Source organism: Podarcis bocagei (genome assembly GCF_964188305.1).
Source record: "Podarcis bocagei genome assembly, chromosome: 6".
Taxonomy (NCBI): domain Eukaryota; kingdom Metazoa; phylum Chordata; class Lepidosauria; order Squamata; family Lacertidae; genus Podarcis; species Podarcis bocagei.
The window spans coordinates 28,129,242-28,151,485 of NC_138130.1; the positions used below are offsets into that span (position 1 = coordinate 28,129,242).

The 22,244-nt window shown below is 41.0% G+C and overlaps 1 protein-coding gene across 2 annotated transcripts; it reads left to right on the plus strand.

Annotated features, from left to right (window-relative positions):
- The first annotated feature begins 651 nt into the window (after window positions 1-651).
- On the plus strand, window positions 652-21,929 carry CDC16 (cell division cycle 16). Of its 2 annotated transcripts, XM_081198402.1 has the most exons (18): window positions 652-828; window positions 2,411-2,465; window positions 3,928-4,025; window positions 4,733-4,771; window positions 5,684-5,824; window positions 6,247-6,406; window positions 8,120-8,214; window positions 11,179-11,312; window positions 12,987-13,066; window positions 15,235-15,284; window positions 16,274-16,347; window positions 16,608-16,733; window positions 17,120-17,272; window positions 17,830-17,893; window positions 18,222-18,283; window positions 19,512-19,647; window positions 19,753-19,843; window positions 21,144-21,929. In XM_081198402.1, the coding sequence occupies exons 1-18, from the start codon at window positions 781-783 to the stop codon at window positions 21,407-21,409; spliced, it is 1,872 nt and encodes a 623-aa protein (XP_081054528.1). In that variant the 5' UTR covers window positions 652-780; the 3' UTR covers window positions 21,410-21,929. The 2 variants fall into 2 exon arrangements, with proteins under 2 accessions (XP_081054528.1, XP_081054529.1); XM_081198403.1 differs by lacking the exons at window positions 652-828; window positions 2,411-2,465 and adding an exon at window positions 2,587-2,721.
- Window positions 21,930-22,244: the final 315 nt, after the last annotated feature.

The following is a 22,244-nucleotide window of genomic DNA, read 5'->3' on the forward strand; positions in this document are numbered from 1 at the left end:
TGAAGCGTCTGTAACCTGAAGCATCTGTAACCTGAAGTGTTTGTAACCCAAGGTACCACTGTATAGCTTATGGCCCCACTCTCTTGGGGGCCCAAAAAAATTTTGAAGTGGGGAAAAAACTGGATGTATATTTCCAAAATATAAGATAAAAAACAAAATAAAAACTACAATATTTTGTTATGTGCAAATAGCTTTAGATACCTATTAGGTCCATGAATTACCATATAGCATCTATTCAACACAAAAAACAGCGACAAATTGTTGTTGACAAAGGACCTCTGGACATATAAAGGGCCCCATTATCTTCAGTAGTTTAGAGCCTCATCAATCCTAAATCAGGCTCTGTCTGTGAACCACCCTGATGAAGGGCGGTATATAAATCAATCCATCCAATAAATATAAACAAATCAATATTTCATAAGATCTGGGGGGGGGGGGCATACGGAAAAACCAATATCAACAGCAGCGATGACCCCGTCGCCCGCCTAAACAATACTTTACCCCGCCCCCGTAGCTCGCTCTGTGCAAATTTAAAAACGCCAGCGGTTTGTTTGTATTTTCCACGCCTCGAGGAACTGCCGGAACGTCGCGCGCAGGGCCGGCGTTTCCGAGGGTGTAATTATGACTGTTGCACCGAGGCGATGTCGCGGGGGAGCGCTATTGCCGACGGACCTTGTCAGAGGAGCCGCGAGCGGCGGTTGTTTACCGTGAAGGAGCTCGAGGCGAGACAGCGGAGGCGGCTTCGCCGTCCGGCTTCCCCCGAGGGGTCTCTGCGGAGAAATGAACCTGGAACGCCTCCGGAAGCGGGTGAGGCAGTACATAGACCAGGTGAGCCAAGGCGAGAAAGGTGGGGAGACGCTTCCCCCCTGCGTCGTTCTCTCGGAGTCCCCAACGTCGCTCCTTGGCCGCCAACGACGCCCACTCTTTTTTTGGATGGGAAGCTCAGCCTCAGCTCACCCTCCTCTCCAACCCCCCCCCCAATTGCCTGCCTTCTTTTTACTTGCAGGCAGCCTAAGGGTTGGTGCAGGCAGTCAGCTGCCACTTCCTAAGGTGTTGCCCTTGCAGATCTCAGCAGGGTCGTGGGTTCGAGGGACACGTTGGGCAAATGATTCCTGCATTGCAGGGGAGTCGTGACCTAAATCAAGTACAGTGGTTAGATACGCTTCAGGTTAAAGACTCCGCTAACCCAGAAACAGTGCTTCAGGTTAAGAACTTTGCACTGTACTCTGATTATCACAAGTTGAGTGCAGTTGTCTGCAAAAGAAGCCCCATGTATTAGTATCTGCATTGCAAAATAAATACCTTATTCCCCCCAACCCACACCATTCCCTTTTAAGTACAGTCGTACCTCGGGTTAAATACTTAATTCGTTCCGGAGGTCCATACTTACCCTGAAACTGTTCTTAACCTGAAGCACCACTTTAGCTAATGGGGCCTCCTGCTGCTGCTGTGCTGCCGGAGCACGATTTCTGTTCTCATCCTGAAGCAAAGTTCTTAACCTGACGTAATATTTCTGGGTTAGCGGAGTCTGTAACCTGAAGCGTATGTAACCCGAAGTACCACTGTAAATGAGTAGAAATACTTAACTAATAGTTCGGTTCTGCCCCGCCCGCCAACATAAAGCCTTCCCACCCCCCCCCACATACGGTAAATCCCGGCTACGCCCATGCAAGGTGTTGGGCTAGATGACCCTCGTGGCCCCTTCCAGCTCTACAGGTTCTATGATTCTATCAAACTAGAATTAGGTAGATGTGCCTGCTGTTGTTGGCTCTGGCTCCACCTATTGTTCACCTGTCTTGTCTTTCTCCCTACCAGTCCCTGGTTGCCATTGCCACATTACTTACCTGTTAGAAGCTATGTGCCTTTTCTAGCGCAGAAAGGCGGTTTCAGTGAGTGGCATAGTTTCTGTCCGACATGCTGTAGTTAAACGTACAGGAGGCCCTTCCAATATAAAGTGACAGTCCTTCTTTTGGTGATAGTTCAGTGTCTCAAAGTGTTGATAGTTCTGGGCGGGTCATTTAGCTTCAATTCCTCATTTGCAAAATGATCAAATGGATTGTATATATAGTAATACCGGATTGGTTCTCTCCTGGTGGACAAGTAAAAATTCATTGCTTATTTGTATATGCAATAATCCAGTTTTGTTAGAGAAAGACTAAGGAGACATAGGTTGAAATCCCCACTCATCTATAAAATTCTCTGAGTGACCATGAGCCAAGTCACACTATCTCAGCCTAATCTACCTCACAGAGCAGATAAAAAGATAAAACTGGGAGGTGACAGCAGGGGAGAGTACCATGTATGTTGCCTGGAGTCCCTTGGATAAAGGGTGGGAATCAAATGTAATCAATACAATTTGTTATAGGAAAAACATGTGTAATGCTTGTTCTTTCTTTGCCCCTAAAAACAGCAACAGTATCAAAGTGCTCTGTTTTGGGCAGATAAAGTAGCTTCTTTGTCTCATGGTAAGTTACATATTTAACTTTAATTATACAGCAGTCAACTTTTCTAAAACTATTTTTGGGAAGTGTATTCTAAATGAATTTCCCTTTCCTATATTGTGTTTATTTTTCTTCAGAATGACCATGACATGTCTTTCAGGCTTGGATTGCTTGAGTTGATACCTTTGAACTACTGTATTTACAGCAGAGGTGGGAAACTGGATCAAGCCAGCAGGATGGATCCTTACTTGCTCCACCACCTGCAGGCAAAGCTTGACAGGTGGGTGGGTCTGCCCACCTGTAAATCAAACTACTGTATCTCACAGTGACATCAGGGGACCCATTTTCCTTTGCCAGCACAGTTTGAAATCAAACTGCACAGGCAAAGGCACAGCACTTTGCAAACATCAATGATCAGCTTTTCAACAGCACTTGCATAGTGTAGCGCTTTGCAGGCACTCATGGTCAGCTGATTGGTGATGGGTTGTGCTTGCAAATCCCACTTTTATCAGGGAGAGAAATATTTACCAGCCCTACAACTGATGTCATATAGAACATCACATGCAGAGCAGGAGGGTGTGACTTGTTGGAAACCTGCTGGTGGGCCAAATGGGGAGGTATGGCAGGTCCGCATCCAGAGATTTCCCATAACTGATTTTTATTAATAAAAACTTCCAACATTGTGGTGTTTCACCATCATTGAGATACAGTAACTCTGATCTGGCTTGCAATGGTGTAAAAAAAAAATGACAGTGAATTTGCTATTTCCCTAGCAAATGTTTATAATGCTTATATCTGATGCACATTATCTCCAAAAATGCAGTCATGTGGCCATTGTTTACACCTTTATGTCTAAAAAACTGTTAAATGCAATGCAAAATTCTAATGGATTGGTTTAACTTAGTGCTTAGACATTTTTCTCAGGTTGACAAAGATAGGATTTTTTTATTGTTCTTTAATTTATCAATTGGGACGCAGGTGGCGCTGTGGGTAAAACCTCAGTGCCTAGGACTTGCCGATCGTATGGTCGGCGGTTCGAATCCCCGCGGCGGGGTGAGCTCCCGTCGTTCGGTCCCAGCTCCTGCCCACCTAGCAGTTCGAAAGCACCCCTAAGTGCAAGTAGATAAATAGGTACCGCTTTATAGCGGGAAGGTAACGGTGTTTCTGTGCACTGTGCTGGTGCTGGCTCGCCAGAGCAGCTTCGTCACGCTGGCCACGTGACCCAGAAGTGTCTTCAGACAGCACTGGTTCCCGGCCTCTTAAGCGAGATGAGCACGCAACTCCAGAATCGGTCACGACTGGCTCGTACGGGCAGGGGTACCTTTACCTAATTTATCAATTATAGAAATACTTGCTTTTGATAAATTAAGTGTTGCTGTTTTTTTAACATGCTGTGAACGAAATATATCCCATACAAGCAAGATAAAGCACGTGAGTTTTGTGGGAGATCATATTGAATAAAGTTGTGTGGCTATTTCTTTTTTAGAAGACCCACAGGATATCTATTGGCTGGCTCAGTGTCTTTACCTCACAGCTCAGTACCACAGGGCAGCACATGCCCTTAGGTCAAGAAAACTAGATAAGGTAAGATACTGCAGACCAGTCTTCTTTCTTCCATTTTAGCCTTTTTGGTTTGTTGTACAAGTTGCTAAGTAGAGCATTGTCAGACATGCTGGTTGCTACACCTTCTGTAATAACTTATGAAATAGGTAACATATGAGAAAATAGTCAAAGCACCAGATGGGGATAAGATGGAATGGAACACAAGGAACTATTGAAATTGTAGGTGCTGATAGCACTTAAGCAAATACTGCAGTATTGTAGAAGCAATGGGAGTAAAGTAAGAAATACAAATAGTATAGAAGTGGTAACAAACTGCTAACTTGCTCACAGGTGTCTTGCTGAAGCCAGCGGTGGGTAGTGGTTACAGAAAAGCAAAGTAGCATAAGACAATTTTTATTGAAAACATTCCTTCTGTTTCCTAGATTTTTTATTTCTTTTAATACATAGATAAATAGGATTCTTTCACAATTAATTAAGTCAGCAGGATCTATGTTGACAGAAGGGAGATGACAGAGAGCAGTTCAGTTAGAAAGGCAATGAAAGAGTTGACTCTTGGCATGCAGAATGTATTAAAGGAACTGGTCAAAATATGATAAACAGACTCATGAATTGAAAGTACAAAGTATAAGAATCACAATGCTATGTCAGGCATCACCATCTTTATTCTTTAAAATGTTATACCTTTTCGAAGTGCAAAATTATTTAAACAATTTTAATTTCTCCCTTAGTTATATGAAGCATGTCGATACCTTGCTGCTAGATGTCATGTAAGTATTTACTTACATTAGAATGATTCTTCACTAAGCAGCCAGTATGTATAAGAAAATCACATGGCAGAAGGGATTATTTCTGCAGCTGAGATAGAAATGTGAAAACCTGAACTATTTTGTAACTGCTAGCTTAAAATATACTGCAATTCAAATGGTAGTTTAAATGCTATAATTATTTTAAAGCTGTGCTTATTGAAGATTCAGGACAGTGAACACTATTGAATAAAGGAACACGCGTTCCTTTCTTGAAAGCTCACATCTAAATAATATGCAGTAGGAATAGGGTGGGAAACCAGGGCTGTCTTAAGCATACCCAGCGCTGTGGTTCAAAGATCCCTCCGGCACCACTACCCCCTTTCCCAGAGTTGGCAACCTTCCCCCAAGCCTCTGCAGGGATTGCTCTCCTCCCGCAGAGGCTTGGGAAGGAAGCTGCAAACCAGCCAGCCATATAGTTGGTGGGGCGCAGCTACCATCCTAAGCCTTTGTGGGGGTCGCTCTCCTCCTGAGGAGGCTTGGGAGGCAAGTTGCACGCCCACCAGCCATATGGTGGACAGGGCACAGTTGGCAGGTGTGCAGGGAAAGGGGAGGCCGCCAGCAAAGCCGCGCAGCTCCCCCACTCGCTGTGGCACCCCTGAGAGGCCAGCGCCCTGGCACAACTTGCCAGTAAGCCCAATAGGAAAGACGGCTCTGTGAGAAACAGAAGAACAAAATAATATGTTGAGGTTGAGATGGGTTTAGGCTTTGTATGCCTGTATAACAACCAAAAGTGGTATGTGTGTTTATATGTGTAAAGTTGTTCAGAATGAATTATGTAAGGCATATAACCTGCTGGTGGATGAGCTCTTTAAAAAATAGTACTTTTTGCATTGCCACTTTAAACATAACATAACTTTGAGTTTCTCTGTATAGTATGCTGCAAAAGAATATCAACAGGCTCTTGATATTCTTGACATGGAAGAACCAATCAACAAAAGACTGTTCGAAAAATATTGTAAGGATGAAAGTGGTCCAAAGGACTGTTCCAGTGACTGGGAGGTTTCACAATCTTCAGTGAGTAACATATTGACAGATATAAATTAATGTAAGCATATGATGTATTCAAGGCTGCAGGAAAAGTAGCTAGAAGGCTTTGTGGTGATGTTAATTTGCAATAGTCTTGTGTTATGTCTTTAAATTTTGGCTTTAAAACAGTATTTCATCTTGGCTTTAAAACAGTATTTCATCTTTAAAAGAGTTTGTGTTTGTATAAATAAAGTAAAGACACACATGAATCAAGTACACACCTCATGGGCTATGCCATGGTTAACCACAGTACAGATGTATAACACACTTAACTATGAATTTTATTCAGTGTGAATGGTCCAATCTGATAAATAAAATGCATTTTTTTGTTTCTAAATTTTCATTTGTGCTCAGAATCAAACTGCAAACACCAATTCTTTCTCTGACCTCCACCTATTCTTTCCCATCAGATCAAGAGCTCTATTTGCCTTTTGCGTGGGAAGATCTATGATGCACTTGATAACAGAACCCTGGCAACATTCAGCTACAAAGAGGCCTTGAAACTCGATGTTTACTGCTTCGAAGCATTTGACCTTTTAACATCACACCATATGCTGACAGCAGAAGAAGGTTTGGAGAACTCTCATCACCCCTCCAGTTTTAAAACATTATTTCTCTTTGTCCAAAAAACTGTTTTAATCAACAAAATATTAAATTATATCAGCCATTGAATAGAGATACCAGTTTTCAAAATAAATCAATTTTGCTGGCTATTCTCCAAAGCCGACAGAGCAGCTCAAACTCACAATCTTCCTTGCTGGAGGTTTTATATGTTTTGTTTTTGAAGTGGAGGTGTCCCCCTGCCCAGCACTGTCTGGTGTCACCAGCCTCCACTAATGAGGCAACTCTGCCACTGGCAGGGAAGTCCTGTCACCGTGGAACATCCCTGTGTGCCCATCCAAACTCTGTTTGGATGGAGATGCCAGCAGTGGTGTTCCTAGTGGCTGTAGACTTCAGAATGCTCCAAAGCAGGGTGTTTTTGTGGAGGAAAGGCTGGGCTGACACGGGATCTACTGGATACTCAGCCAGCACTGCTGCCATCATGTGATAGCAACATGCTCAGTGTGGTAGCCCTCAGCTCAGTTGCGCCCGTACTCTTTACTTTCCCTTTCTTGTATTAGCAAATGGCTAAAGTTCATTGTTTTATTTCCCCCATGAAAATGAATTTGAAGGCAGTGCTGCAGTTGGGGTAAAACCAGCAGCACCTTCCCCACTGATGGTGATCCTGCAAACCCTCTTCTACTTCTTTTCTGCCATAATGATAGGCATTTCATCAGTCCGAATATAAAATACAGCCTTCAAACTGGCATATGAAGGCCATTTTCACCCTGCTTCTCTACTGTTCCCTGCAATGGACAGGCTAGTGTTTATTAAATTATGAAGCAAGCCTCCCTTTTTGGGTGTGGTGTTTCTAAGGCAGAAGGAATTACAGGAAGAGAGAGAGAATTTCTAGGAACCTTCGACCCTACCAGCTAAGATCTGGGTAGATCTCATGCCTCCCTGGAAAAAAAAGACACTGATTCACATCTCTGCTATTTATCATCCCAAAAAGGAAGTGCTGCTGAATGTGATTTTTAGGGGGGAAATCTTTTCCCCTGCTATTTTCCACTGCTAATCAAATCTATCGATGATACATAACTGCATATGATGGCACATAACTCCACATGCTCACTTCTGGAATGGGTTATTGGTGTCAGATTGTAAGATTTGCAGGACAGGAGAGAGGAGAAAGGCACAGGGCAGAGGAAATTCAGAAGGGAAGCACAGGTTCTAAAAGTTTTGGAGACATATTTATAGAATAATAATAATAACTTTATTATTTATACCCTGTCCATCTGGCTGGGTTTCCCCAGTCACTCTGGGCAGCTCCCAGCAGAATAGACAAAGACAGGTAAACATACATAGGAAGTAGCAGAGTGTTCCTAATTCTCTAGACAGACTGACTGTATATCAGAACCTTATATCTCAATGCAACATGTTTTATGATGCTGTATGTGGTAGCAGTTGAAACATTTTTACCTGAGCACTATTCCTGCCACAAATCTCATGTTCAGTGAAAAAGCATCACAATAACGCACCACATTTATACCATTGTATAAATTTCATCCCAAACAATGTGTCATTTGATCCATATGAATTACACCATACAAATATAATGCCACAAAGTATACTGTATCACTTACCTTCCCTATTTAGAGAAGTTTTTAATGTTTGATGTTTTATTTTGTTTTTATTATTCTCTACCATTCTTCTGGAATTCACTTTTGTAACTGATGTGTTCAGAAAAAGAGCTGCTGGAATCTCTACCTCTAGGAAAACAGTGTACAGAAGAAGAAGTAGTATTGCTACATTTTCTGTTTGAGAACAAATTAAAAAAGGTAATAGTACTGTAGTTTAAAAGAAATTTACATTGATTCAAATGTAAATTTGATAACATTCTGTTACATATACTTTAATGTAACCAATAGCCTATATTTTGCATCTTAGGACCTACGATTTGCTTCTTTTTGTGTCTTAGCAGTTTAGCATCAGTTATTGTGACCTTGCATACTATTTATTACTCAGAATTCACCCCTCAAAAGCTTTCATTGTATCCAAATATGATATACTATATATATTTAATAATTCTAGAAGGGTCATAATGGCTATAATGGAAACAATGCAGTTTTCAAAATATAAAGCTAAGATCAGGTTCAGATTATCATTTGGAAAACTCTGCAGTCCTACGCAAGTACTCTGCTCCTCACACAATTAGAACCTCATCAGTGGAGAGCATAGATGCTCTCGCTAGCTATGCGCCTTTCACTATGTTGCCATCACACTTCCCTGCCACTTGTCATGCATTGAAGGGCAAACATCTGCAGCAGCAAGTCTGCTATACTCACGAAGGCTCTTTACACAGTTTAGAACCTTAATTGTGCAGGGAGCCTCTATGAGTACAGCAGGCTTCTCACAGCAGATGTTTACCCTGTAATACATAGCTGTTGATATGAATAGCAGGAAGGGCAGCTCTAGCTGCCTTTTCCCTACTCCCACCCTCATTGTGTGAGAAGACTACCTCCTAAACCATATAGGTCTATTCAGGCAATCTGGCTATTATTGTAGAAACAAAGACCCATGGGACTTCCGGGTTGGCGCCATCGCCGAATGGCGGACTCCCTCCGAGCTCCGGAGGGAGTCTGCTCGGCAGGGGCTGGGTCCTACCGCGCCGGCGACGCGGGGACCCTCAAAAACCACGGGCACGGAGCCCGTGGACATGGGGACCCGGCTGGCACCGCTAGCGCCCTCCCGACTCGTGAAGGAGCCTTTTTAAAGGCTTCGGATCGGGTGCCGGGGAGTGGCGTGGTGCTTTGGGTCTATCGCTTCCCCTGCCGAGCGCAGCCGCATGCCATTCGACGGAGAGCGCTGGCTTCTTCCATTTGAAATTCGGACTATCAACAACAACCCGTGAGTAATTGGGAAACCAGGTACAAAAGGAGAAAAAAAGAAATTTTTTTTCGGATTCGGCACGAGCGGGGGTGATCTAAAAAGGAAGTCAATCCCCCCCCTGATTGTAAACATTCTAAAACAAGGACTGGGTACCAAGATCGATTCAGAAGTTTACCGCTGATAAAAATCATAAATTCCACGATGCGAAATTACAAGAATTGTGCTGGAGGAGAAGAGTGGAGGGTGAGAGGGAAAAGGCAACCCCCCCTGGGAACCGGGGTGATTCGCAGAGCCTGGCGAAGAGAGACGGAGACTTTGACAGCTGTCAAAGTAGCTGTCAAAGCTTGAGAATATAAAGAGGACTTTGTTACAAGTATTTTGCTGGCTAATTTTGTTACAAATTGACATTATATGGATATAAATTGTCGGGGGGAAAAAGAAACAACAACTTGACTTTTGGATTAGAGGATACAAAGTTACTGCAATCCCCCTAGAGGGGTTTAGGGACATTACAAGTGGTCGTATGTGGAAAATTACTCTGGGCTGAGCACAGGACTTATTCTCTGGGAAAGCGGCAAAACTGGAATAGTATTTTGTCTACAGAGGTGTTTACATTAAAAGGAGACAATAGAATTCTCTATTGAAGAAAGGAAGGGACTGGATGTAAGTTTTAGTTCCTGAATAACAAACCTCTGTAGAGATACCAGATCTCGGAATAAGAACGTTTTAGCAGCTGAACAAGACAAGAAACCTGAGAAAGTAAGGAATAAAAAGAACAAAGGACCAACTACGACACGGAAAGAACAATGGGAGGAGCAACAAAGACTAAGGAAATTAAAGGCCTCTATTTGACTGGATTTTTGAAGTTAAACATCATTAAAATAAACAAATTAAAAGAAAACCGGCAAGGTGGAACGGGGAATAATCTGGCTATGGACTTGAGATCTCCAGGCTGATAACATATAGACTGATGGACATGGGAAATTCAAACCGGGGAAGGGAGGGGGAGTTTTGGAATCCAAAGGCTATGTAACCAACTTTTTGAATCTTCTTATATCTTTTATCTTCTATTTCTTTATATAACTTTGGTATTTTGATCTAACATGTTTTAAAAAAGGGGGGGGGAATTCGTGGAAGGAAATTGGGGCAGATCTTGGGGGAAAAATATTTTTTCTATTTCTGTTAAAGATGAGGAGTGATGGCAAGATTGTATAAATTTAAATTGGCTAACGTTAAACATATTAGGTTTAAATTGGGAATGAGGGCTTGTGGAACCAACTTAGGGAAAGGGGAATACAGTCGGGAGGGGAAGGAGGGAGTCCTAGAAAGAAGGTTATGAAAATAAGGGTTCAAATTTTTCTTTTTTTTCTTTCTCTTCTTTATCTTTTCTATTTTTCTTACTCTGTTATTATTGGAAATTTTAATAAATATGATTTAAAAAAAGAAAAGAAACAAAGACCCATGGAAGAATGGAATGATCATGGTAGATTGTCTTTCATGTGAACAGAAAGGATGGCAATCTCTGCCCCACCCCTGTCGCCACCCTTAACAATAGGACTGCTTGAATTTATGAGGCTTTTACACTGTTTTTTTAAAATGGCAATACCCTGTCTCAGGGCACTCCGTAGCCAACTGATTGGTGATACAGCATGGCCTTGTTTGGATTAAGAATGCAGTTTAATGGACAAGGACACTCCCTCATCCATCTGAAAAGAAGGTGTTAGAGAAAAATGCATTTGCTGGTTCTTGCTATCTTGTTAGGTCTTGCCAGCCACCTTTCCAGACAAAGTGGAAGCTTCTGAACCAAAGTCTAATAGGGGCGGGGGGAGGTATGTCATTGCCCTCTAGCAATAATGGTATTATGGATCTGAGCAACCACATGGTTCTCTATTGACATTTCTTCTCTCTTTCAGTATAATAAACCCAGTGAAACGTTGATCCCTGAATCTGTAGATGGTCTTCAAGATAATCTGGATGTCGTCGTGTCTTTAGCAGAAAGGCATTACTATAACTGCGATTTCAAGATGTGCTATAAGCTCACTTCTCTGTAAGTACATATATCACCAGCCTGTTATGAAATAGCATTTATTTGAAACCACTCAATTGTGGAAGCCAGTAGATAATTCACTCTTTACTGAAAGCATCTTTTCATAGAGCAGAGATGAGTGTAAAGCCTGGATGTCTTAATTGTTGGTCGCTACCGTTTGGAATCCCACCAGCTGTCATTGTATCAGTTACACCTTGCCTGTTAGCTTTTTCTCGGTCTTTTCCTAAAGGTTTGGGGGATAAAAGTTTGGGGCTCGGCGCATTGAAGTGTCTTGTATGACAATTTTGATGAGATAAGATCAGGGTTGTAGAGGTTTTGTCCCCCAGATATTGCTGGACTACAACTCCCATAAACTGCTGCCAGCAGGGACAGTGGTTGGGAATAGTGCAAGTTGTTGGGGTTTTTGTTTTTTTCAATTTTTTTAATTGATTTTCCAAAATTTTGAAACAAACAGACATAAATCTTAACTGTACTTAATCCAATCTTAGTAACATTGTTAAGTGACTTCCTCGAGTCCCCCTGGCTGAGTTTCATTGTATATCATTGTCACAGTTTTCCAAAACCAAATTTCTCATAAAATTAACTTAATCACTTAACATCATACTTTCTTTTCATTTTAACTTTAAACATATTATTCTCTAACATCACATATTTAAATCCTAAGACTCTCTGGTATTTGCAGGTTTTTCCAATTAAGTTATCTTAGCTTAATAAACTAAATTTAACTAAATAGTCTTTAAATTTCATCCATTCCTTCATCCATTGTGGTCTGGCAACATCTGGAGGGCCACAGGTTCCCCAGCTCTGGGTTTAGCTATTCATTTACCAAATATGTGCATTTGGAAATGGACAACTTTAAGCAGGGCACATAGAAAGCTATTTCACACATTGTGTTTTTAAGTGTACAGTATGTCTAGCAAGGTAAAATAGTAGAGTCATACCTTGGAAGTCGAACACCTTGCAAGACTAACGTTTTGGCTCCCAAATGCCGCAAACCCAGAGTGACTGTTCCAGTTTGTGAATATTCTTTGGAACCCGAACGTCCGTCGCGGCTTCCACGGCTTCTGATTGGCTGCAGGAGCTTCTTGCAGCCAATCAGAAACCACGCCTTGGTTCTCAAACATTTTGAAAGTCAAACGGACTTCCGGAACGGATTCCATTCGACTTCCAAGGTATGACTATATTCGCAGATAACATTTGTCAGCAAGTCATGACTGGATGGAGCCTCCTATTGAGTGAATGCTGAGTCTGATCTTCTTTCTCTAGCAGCGAAGGGCCGTGGCTCAGTGGTCCAGCCTTTGCCCTGTGTTCAGAATGTCCTGGGTTCAGTTTCCGAATATCTCCAGGTGTGGGTGGGAGAGACTCCTGCCTGAAACCCTCAAGAGCTGCTCATTGCCAGTCATTGTAGGCAATACTCAGCTAAATGGATTAATGGTCTGATTCAGTATAGAGCACCTTTCTATATTCCTATTTAAATTTGATGGGGGGGAAGAACCTTAATATCTGGAGCTTAAAACTACAGTATTTTAGTGCCTCTCGGAGTACTTTGGATGATGGGAAGGATACAGAGTAATAAACAATTCTACCATATTTTGCAATAGCAATGATCTAATTGCGCCTCAATTTTTATTAAGTTACTGTCCTTTGAGGGTTTTTATTTTCGCTTATTTTTAGAGTAATGGAAAAGGATCCATTCCATGCCAGTTGTTTACCTGTGCATATTGGGACACTTGTGGAGCTGAATAAAGCAAATGGTGAGAAGGTGTTTTAATACAAATTGAATATTAATTATTTTTAAAGGGATTCCTGGTCTATTTTTATTTATTTTTTATATTTTGCATTGACTCCTGAATAGGCCTTTCAGCTCTAATTCAGGAGTTAAAAGGTAGCATGATGTAGTGAGTAGAACTAGGACCAGGGTTCTAGAGCTGTGCTCAAATTTCCACTCCACCCTGAAGCTCATTGGGTGGCGTTGGTTAGTCTCTAAATCTCAGCCTAACCTATTTCACAAAGTGGTTGTGAAAATAAAATAGTATAGGAGAGAACCATGTCTTGCCACTTGGAGGAAGGATTGGCTGCATAGGCCAGACTTCAGCACAGAACAAGCAGATTTTTCACTCATTCAACAGGATTTAACCCTCAACTCCTTCCTCCTTCACACCCCCAAAATCTGCTCCGGGGGGTGTCTCAGCTTTTTGGAGCAGAATTTTAGGATACATGGGGACCTGCAGGAGGAAGCAAGAGAAGGTGAAGTCCTGCTGCATGGATAGAAGTCTGTTCCTCTCCTAGACAAGCCGCATTGAAGGCAAGCCTTAATAAATAAATAAAATATGAGATTTTGTAGGCAGATATTGATGGGTGGTCATAAAGAAAGCATAAGGACCCATATTTGTGTGTTAATCCATATATGATGGATTTGATATTAACTAAAATTAATATAGCAATATTTCACTCTTTCATTGATGATTTCCTGCTACACATTTCTGCTGGTTCTGCAATAGAAATGAGTCCATTTTCTCATTTAAAGGCAGAAAATTATTCATCCTGTTAGACAGTATATTTGCATTTTATGCCTTTATAATTTGCAGTTATTCAGATGCTACTTAAGTAGTTAATATTATACACACTACTTTAAATTAATTCCTCCTTTTTAATTTTTAAGGGGGAAATGTGTATGCTTTCAATGGAGAGCCAGGAAAAAAATTGTAACAGTGAGTCATCCGTAGTGGAATATAGTTCAATGAAATGTTAAATCTTGCTCAGTGGAAGGCCCAACCCAAGGGATGAGGACTACTGATTACCTTGTTCCTAGTGACAAAGTTGGCTTCCTATTGTAAAGAAAACTGGGAACAACACTACTAAATGCAAAAGCTACTATACTAAACCGTAACATGTTATGTTAAAATTGTCTACGGAATATTTTATGTTAACATGCCAACCAGGCTAGAGTGGCTGTCAGTGGCCTGGTTCATATGGCATGGTAAGCCAACTGTGACTCATTAAGGTAAAGGTAAAGGGACCCCTGCCCATTAGGTCCAGTTGTGACCAACTCTGGGGTTGCGGCGCTCATCTTGCTTTATTGGCCGAGGGAGCCGGCTTCCGAGTCATGTGGCCAGCATGACTAAGCTGCTTCTGGCAAACCAGAGAGGCGCATGGAAATGCCGTTTACCTTCCTGCTGGAGTGGTACCTATTTATCTACTTGCACTTTGATGTGCTTTTGAACTGCTAGGTTGGCAGGAGCAGGGACCGAGCAACAGGAGCTCACCTTGTTGTGGGGATTCGAACCGCCGCCCTTCTGATCGGCAAGTCCTAGGCTCTGTGGTTTAACCCACAGCGCCACCTGCGTCCCCTCATTAGGACCTCATTACGACTCATTCGGACTCATTAGGACCTCGCAAACGTCCTGGCTCCTAGATCTCCCCCACCTGCCCAGAACTTTTAGCATGTAACAGCTAAACCATGGTGATCCCCAAATGCAGGATTGTGATTAAGATCTTTCCTCCTTAGCCATGAACTCTAGCCCAGGTTTGCTCTATGGTTAATGTGGAGACCTTAGCCACAATCCTGGGTTCACATGGCATGCTAAGTATGGCTGCCATGCCATACTATGGTTAAAGGACTGTCAAGAAGCAAAACAGGTGCCCGTCGTCTCCAAGAGCCAACACATTTGCATGGTTTTGGTAAACCATAGTTTGCCTTAGCATGACTTATGAATGAGCGCCTTTGAAAATAGACTTGAAAACCATAAGAATATATTATATGGGATAGTTTGAGAGAAACAGTTGACAACTTTATTCTGATTATAATTTTCAATCCAATAAAAATGTGAACAAAAAGGCATAACACTTTATTTTATCAACATTCAACACAAACTGCTACATATATACTATTGTTTAACATAAATATATTTCTTCTTCCTAGAACTTTTCTACCTTTCCCATAAACTGGTGGATTTGTACCCAAATAATCCTGTAAGTTGTACTTCTGTTCTTTGTTTCATAAATGTGCTATGAATACCATAAAAAAAGTTTAAAAGTAAGGTTAGGACCCATATAGTAGCATATACATCTAAAGTGAAATGTTATTACCATTATTATGGTAATGAATAGTTTATTATAATGTTAGCCTTATTGGTAGTACCACTTTTCTGTATAGGCTACATGAATATTCCTCAGCTTAATGGTACATAAAATGCTTAGCCTTCGACACCCCCCCCCCCCAATCTTTAAAATTTCACAAATAGAGTAGGCATGGTAGAAAAGGGATTGTACTACTCATCACACATGGAATCAAATTAGCTATCCACAAGTTGTTGAACCACAGTGCGCACTGCACTGACAATCACAAATTGTATACCTGCTGCTCAACAAAGTCACATTTTCTCAGCCACAAAATATTGTGGACTCCGTGCCACAAAAATAACAGTCCAGCAAACCATTTCCTTTGGGAAAGGGATAAAATGTTGATAAATGCAGAGCACTTGTTGCACTTGCTGAAAGGTTGGTTAATTGATACATGTCTCTTTGCTACCTTTTGAAAAAAGTGATAATAAAAGAACATGTTTCTAATGCTGTTTGCTTGAACCCACGATGTTTCTACATTTTAAATGGAACCAATCCCGTACATTGGCCTTGTTTTCATGGCACAGTAAGCCAAACCAAGGCTTACCAATCCGGATCCATGGAAAATAGCTTGCAGCCACCTTCCTTCTCCTTGGTCCTTTTTACTGCTGCACCAAGGCTTATTTTGGGCTACTGCTTGTGGTTAGTGAGGAGAGAGCTTAACTGCAAGTTGCAGTTCAAACAACATGCTAAGCCAAACCTTTTTCTTACTCAGCACCGCACATAATGTTTGCATGTTTGCACAGTCTCAGTAAGCCATAGTTTGGCTTACTTGGTCATACAAACTTGTCATATCAGTAGTGTGCTTTAACGTGTCTTGAATTTTATCTGGCCATTAGGTCTCCTGGTTTGCTGTAGGATGTTATTATCTTATGGTTGGCCATAAAAATGAGCACGCCAGAAGATACCTTAGGTAAGTTTCACTTTGTCTTCTGTAGTCCTAAGGGTTGCTGTCTTGCAAGTTTACCATTTTAGGAAACCTTGTACTGTTAGCACTGATGAACTAAGTAAGGTCCAGGCAACCTTCTGTATGCCTGAAGACTGGAATTGGCACACTTCAGTAAATAACTATTCCCGGAGTAGTTGTACTTCAGAGTTACAGCTTTAAGCATTACATTTAGCAGTGCAGGTTTCGTTGGCTCTTATTTCACGTACCTGGTTTTTATGTTTCAGCAAAGCCACCACCCTTGAGAGAACATATGGACCAGCATGGATAGCATATGGGCACTCATTTGCAGTTGAAAGTGAGCATGACCAAGCAATGGCTGCTTACTTCACTGCAGCCCAGCTGATGAAAGGGTAGGTCAAAATTAGATTGCCAGGAAATAGGGATGTAGTTCAATAAAACCATCTTAGCCAAAGGGTATTAATATTAGATGAAAAATAAACAAAAATAATAATTTACTGGGAAAACATCTGCCATCAGAGATGTATTCAGTGCTTGCAGCGAAATTAATATTTCTCTTAGAAAGTAAGCTTTACATTAGTTACTAGTGCAATATTATGGATATGCTTGTCAAAACAAGGAAACTTAACTATTCTGTCTTTCCCCCCCTCATTTAAGTGTTTGCAGTATTTTTAAAACTATAGATCAAAGAGTTGTTTAAATGAAATGCAGTGCTGCCTTAAATGTCCTCATGTCTTTGTTTTTTTAAAATTACTGTTTGTGTTCTTTATTTTTGTAGCTGTCATTTGCCAATGCTATATATTGGGCTGGAGTACGGCTTGACCAACAACTCAAAATTAGCTGAGCGGTTTTTCAGCCAAGCTTTAAGTATTGCACCTGAAGACCCTTTTGTGATGCATGAAGTTGGAGTGGTAGCATTTCAAAATGGAGAGTAAGTTACTATTTTTAACTTTGGGTTGTCTTTGGGTTGTCTTTGTACCAGATATCTGCACATAATTTCCTTTCTTGGTTAGCTCCCGCTCCAAAACCTAGAAACCATTATACTGCCCACTTGTGCACTTAATGAACTTAGTACTAGTATTAATGTGTCACTTCAACTATTTCATATATAAACTATATCATGTTGACAATGCAATGGCAGTTACACCACTTATCACAGTCACTGATAACTGTAGTTTAGGAAATATATTATTTTTTCCTTCAGTGATCAGATGCGGTTTTCAAAAAACAGCTAAGTACTTAGCACTGTTTTTGTATCTCATGGGAATTATTTTTACATTGGAACAGTAAGCATCATTAACAAAACACATACATCTCTGCCTTTTTAAAAAAAGAGAGAGATATCCCATAGGCATCTTTCAATGCTGCATGTTAATGGCATTTTCTGTACGCAAGGCCCTATAGGTAATAAAATAGATAAGCTGTTAATTTGAAGAGACATATGCATAAGACATAGACCTCTATGTGTTTTATCTTATTTTCTTTCAGCTGGAAAACTGCAGAAAAGTGGTTTCTTGATGCGTTAGAAAAGATCAAAGCCATTGGAAATGAGGTATTTTATTTATAGATATAGATATGGAGTTGGCCATAATTCCATCTCAGCTGTTTGTGTTTTGAAAGTAGGACCCCAAAGTGCTATTTGAAGAATCCCACCAAGCATTCTGCTTAAAAGCTACCCATATCCCAGAAGCAATACATATGCAGATCACCACCTTCCCACCTATGGTATTGCACAAAAGTTTTCAAATAGCAAGTCATCCTTTGGTGATGGGTGTTGATATTTTTTTTAATCAGCCAATGGAATAGCTTGTTTACTTCAATCAATATTTTGTTTTAGAGGCATTAAAATTTTGTCTTTAGATGTGATGCTTGTCTTGCAGGTGACGGTTGACAAGTGGGAACCTTTATTGAATAATCTGGGGCATGTATGCAGAAAGCTTAAGTAAGTGGAACAGCGATTTTTACCAGTACTTAGTATTTTAAGTATTTATCCTTAAATGGTATGGCATTCCAGTTTTACTAAACCTTCTGTATGCATTTAATTATATTTATTATCTGGCATGTTCATATTATATATTGAAATGGAATGTATTGTGGAGTATGGTATTGTAAACATCTCTCAGCTATTGCATTTTTTAAAAAGCAAGCTTCTAGTCTTTATGATAGAACAGTGAAAGCTCAGAGACCTGAGGTACTGCATAGAGTTCCTGAGGCCAGGATGTGAAACTTCATTGTCCTTCAAAATTCATAGATAAAGTTTTCCAAAACCTACTTACACACCTCCCGCCCCCGCCCCCCCAGCCCACCTCATCTCACAGCTTCTCTTCCTTCCTTCTGCGTTCTTCTTTTCACCCTGTGGGCTGGTTTGTGTGAATGCTAAGCCATTGTTTTAGTAGCATGTAGGACAAGCATCGCAAAAGAAATGTCAGGCTTGTGCACTCCCTCCTTTCCTCTTTTCTCATGCAGGTGATAGGAAGACTACTGCTGAGCTTATTTTCAGTTTTAAATAATTTCAGCTTCGCTCACCTTACAGCGTGAATCCAGTGGTTTATTTAAAAGCCAGCTTCATAACCCATGGTTTAAAATTAGCTTGTTGAACAAATAACCATTGTTTGTTTTTAACCAGTATTCCTGGTTTGCATGGAATGCTAAGCTGAGATTCTTTGAAATGGCCAGGAGAACTTCTGCTGAGATTACTTTCCATGTTAGGAGGGTGCTTTAACATCTGAACCAGCCCAGTGTACCATGTGTTTTTTTTATGGCCAATTGTTTACTATTTGTATTTCCTAATAATGTGAATGAAACAATATCGTTCTGCCCGGACACTGAGGTCCAGCGCCGAGGGCCTTCTGGCGGTTCCCTCGCTAGGAGAAGCCAAGTTACAGGGAACCAGGCAGAGGGCCTTCTCGGTAGTGGCACCCGCCCTGTGGAACGCCCTCCCACCAGATGTCAAAGAGAAAAATAATTACCAAACTTTTAGAAGACATCTGAAGGCAGCCCTGTTTAGGGAAGCTTTTAATGTTTAATAGGTTATTGTATTTTAGTGTTCTGTTGGAAACCCAGCCAGATGGGCGGGGTATAAATAATATATTATTATTATTATTATTATTATTATTATTATTATTATTATTATTATTATAATATATCCTTATCCATGTTTTTCTTAATAGGAAGTACGAAGAAGCTCTTGAATACCATCGTCAAGCTCTAGTGTTGATTCCTCAGAATGCTTCTACTTATTCTTCCATTGGATACATTCACAGTCTGATGGGAAATTTTGAAAGTGCAATTGATTATTTTCATACAGTATGTAATCTTTATAAAATTGCGGGGGGGAATTGGTGTCAAGCTTGATGTGCTCAGTATGATCTTTCACTTTTCTTGATTTTGTAATTTGTCCTTTTTAATCAGGCCCTTGGTCTTAGAAGAGATGATACGTTTTCAGTGACTATGCTTGGACATTGCATAGAAATGTATATTGGTGATTCTGAAGCCTACATTGGTAAGCTGCAATTTTGTTACTGCTCTATTCAAATGTTCCCACAGCGCTACGGTTGTCAGTACAGATGTGCATTCACGAAGAGCATTAGCACATTTTTTCCATGAAGAGCACTGGCACACTTATCACTAGTAAACCATTTGCTGAGTCCCCCAGAAGGCAGAAGGTCAATGGCTTTATTAAATTATTTTGGTAAGAAATTACAGCTTGGTTTAAGAACAGAGGGAGGCTGCTTACACCAGGTCAGACCATTGGTTCACCTAGCTTAGCACTGTCTAGCTAAGCTGTCCACCACTAACTAGTCATAGCTCTCCATGGATTCAGACAGGAATCTTTCTTAGCCCCATCTGAAGAATCTGTAGGTTTAACTTGGGAAACATTAGTTTTGCTCCCCCCTACGCTGTAGAGTGGGACTCGGTTGGCGCTGTGGGTTAAACCACAGAGCCTATGACTTGCCGATCAGAAGGTTGGCGGTTTGAATCCCCGTGACAGGGTGAGCTCTCGTTGCTTGGTCCCTGCTCCTGCCAACCTAGCAGTTCGAAATCACAAAGTGCAAAGTAGATAAATAGGTACCGCTCCAGCGGGAAGGTAAACGGTGTTTCCGTGCGCTGCTCTGGTTCACCAGAAGTGGCTTAGTCATGCTGGCCACATGACCCGGAAGCTGTACGCCGGCTCCCTCGGCAATAAAGTGAGATGAGCGCCACAACCCCAGAGTCAGCCATGACTGGACCTAATGGTCAGGGGTACCTTTACCTTTATGCAGTAGAGTATGCATTGCATGCAGTTCTTTCACCATTGCAATTGCCAAAGTTTAATGATGATGCTGCCACTGCGGGGGGGGGGGGCGTTTCATAAAATAAAAACCAACAGAAGATTAACTTTCTTGACATAGGAATTACTGTGTGCATTCTTAATTATCTAAAGACCTACAGGTTACAGTCAATATGATGTATTTAGGGCCAGGGTTTAAATCCTCACTCAGCCATGAAGCTTATTGGATGACCTTGGGCCAGTCACCGTTTCTCAGCTTAAACCACGTCACATGGCTCTTGTGAGGATAAAATGGAAAGGAGCAGAACCATGTACATCACCTTGAGCACCTGGGGGGGGGAGTGGGATAAAAATGTAATAATAAAGTAAAAAATGAATCATAGAGGGGTGTACTTGATGGCCCCTGTGGTCCCTTCCAGTTCTGTGATTCTATAGATAGTGAACTTCGTCTTTTAAGAGTCAATGGGACTGGACAGAAATAGTATTTTTACATGGAAGTAATCTCATGGCGGAAATTAACAATCTCTTTCAGGAACTGCAATTAAGGATAAATTAAGATGCTATGACTTTGATGTGCATACTATGAAGACATTAAAGAACATTATTTCACCTGCGTGGGATGTATTGGAATTTGATATAGAAAAGCAAACCTTAGAAGAAAGTAGTATCATGGCAGTGGAAGCACCACATCAGAGGAGAACTACGGAAGCACCCCCTCCATTGGATGAAACCTTTGAAATTGAAATGAATGAAAGTGATATGATGTTAGAAACATCAATGTCAGATCACAGTACTTGACTTTAAAATGCTAGAATAGATTCATCATCGTGTTATGTGCATTTTTGTCACCTCATGCCTTCTTCAACTGCTGTTGACATCAAAGAACTGCCCACGACTGTGACAGTGTGACAGTGTGTTTGTTCATACCAATTTTATTATGCAAAATAATCATATGTATTTTTAAACACTTCACTGCATCCTGTGATTTCTGTTACTAAAAAAAGACTGTGAATGTTGAAAAATATTTAGTTTACAACATGTTTTTTTCTGTGTCCAAGAGCTGATGAATTCCTGCCTTGGCTTTCTAACTTTCTCTATTTACATGTTAAATATGTGTCATAACAACCCCCTGCAATATTGATGATTTGATACTATATTTTATTCTTTAAACCAGAATTAAAGTTTTCATTGCTTTGTTTGACTCACACACACAATTGTAAAAAATTATTCTTATCACCTGAATGCATTTCCTCCCCAATTTAATTGTTGCCAAGTCTTAAGTGTGGAAGTAAATACTCTTGTCTAGCCTCATTTGTCATTTCAGATTCCTTACTGCTTCTTCACACTATCTTCCTGACACGAGTTACATCAAAACACAGGTTATTGGTTAAATGAAAATTCAGGTGCTGCTGCGCTACAAACTTTTACAACAGGCATAGGGATCCTTCAGCCTGCAGGCCTAATTAGAATCCACAGATCCAAATTTAACTCATGAGGCTGTCTCCTAAAAGCTGCACTTTTAGGACATTAGATGTGTGGCAAATCCAATGTACTCTTGGGAGCCTCGGAGTGTGCTTTGATGGTTTCCTGGCGCAAGAGACTTCTTATCATCACCTATCTAGGCTATACAGTG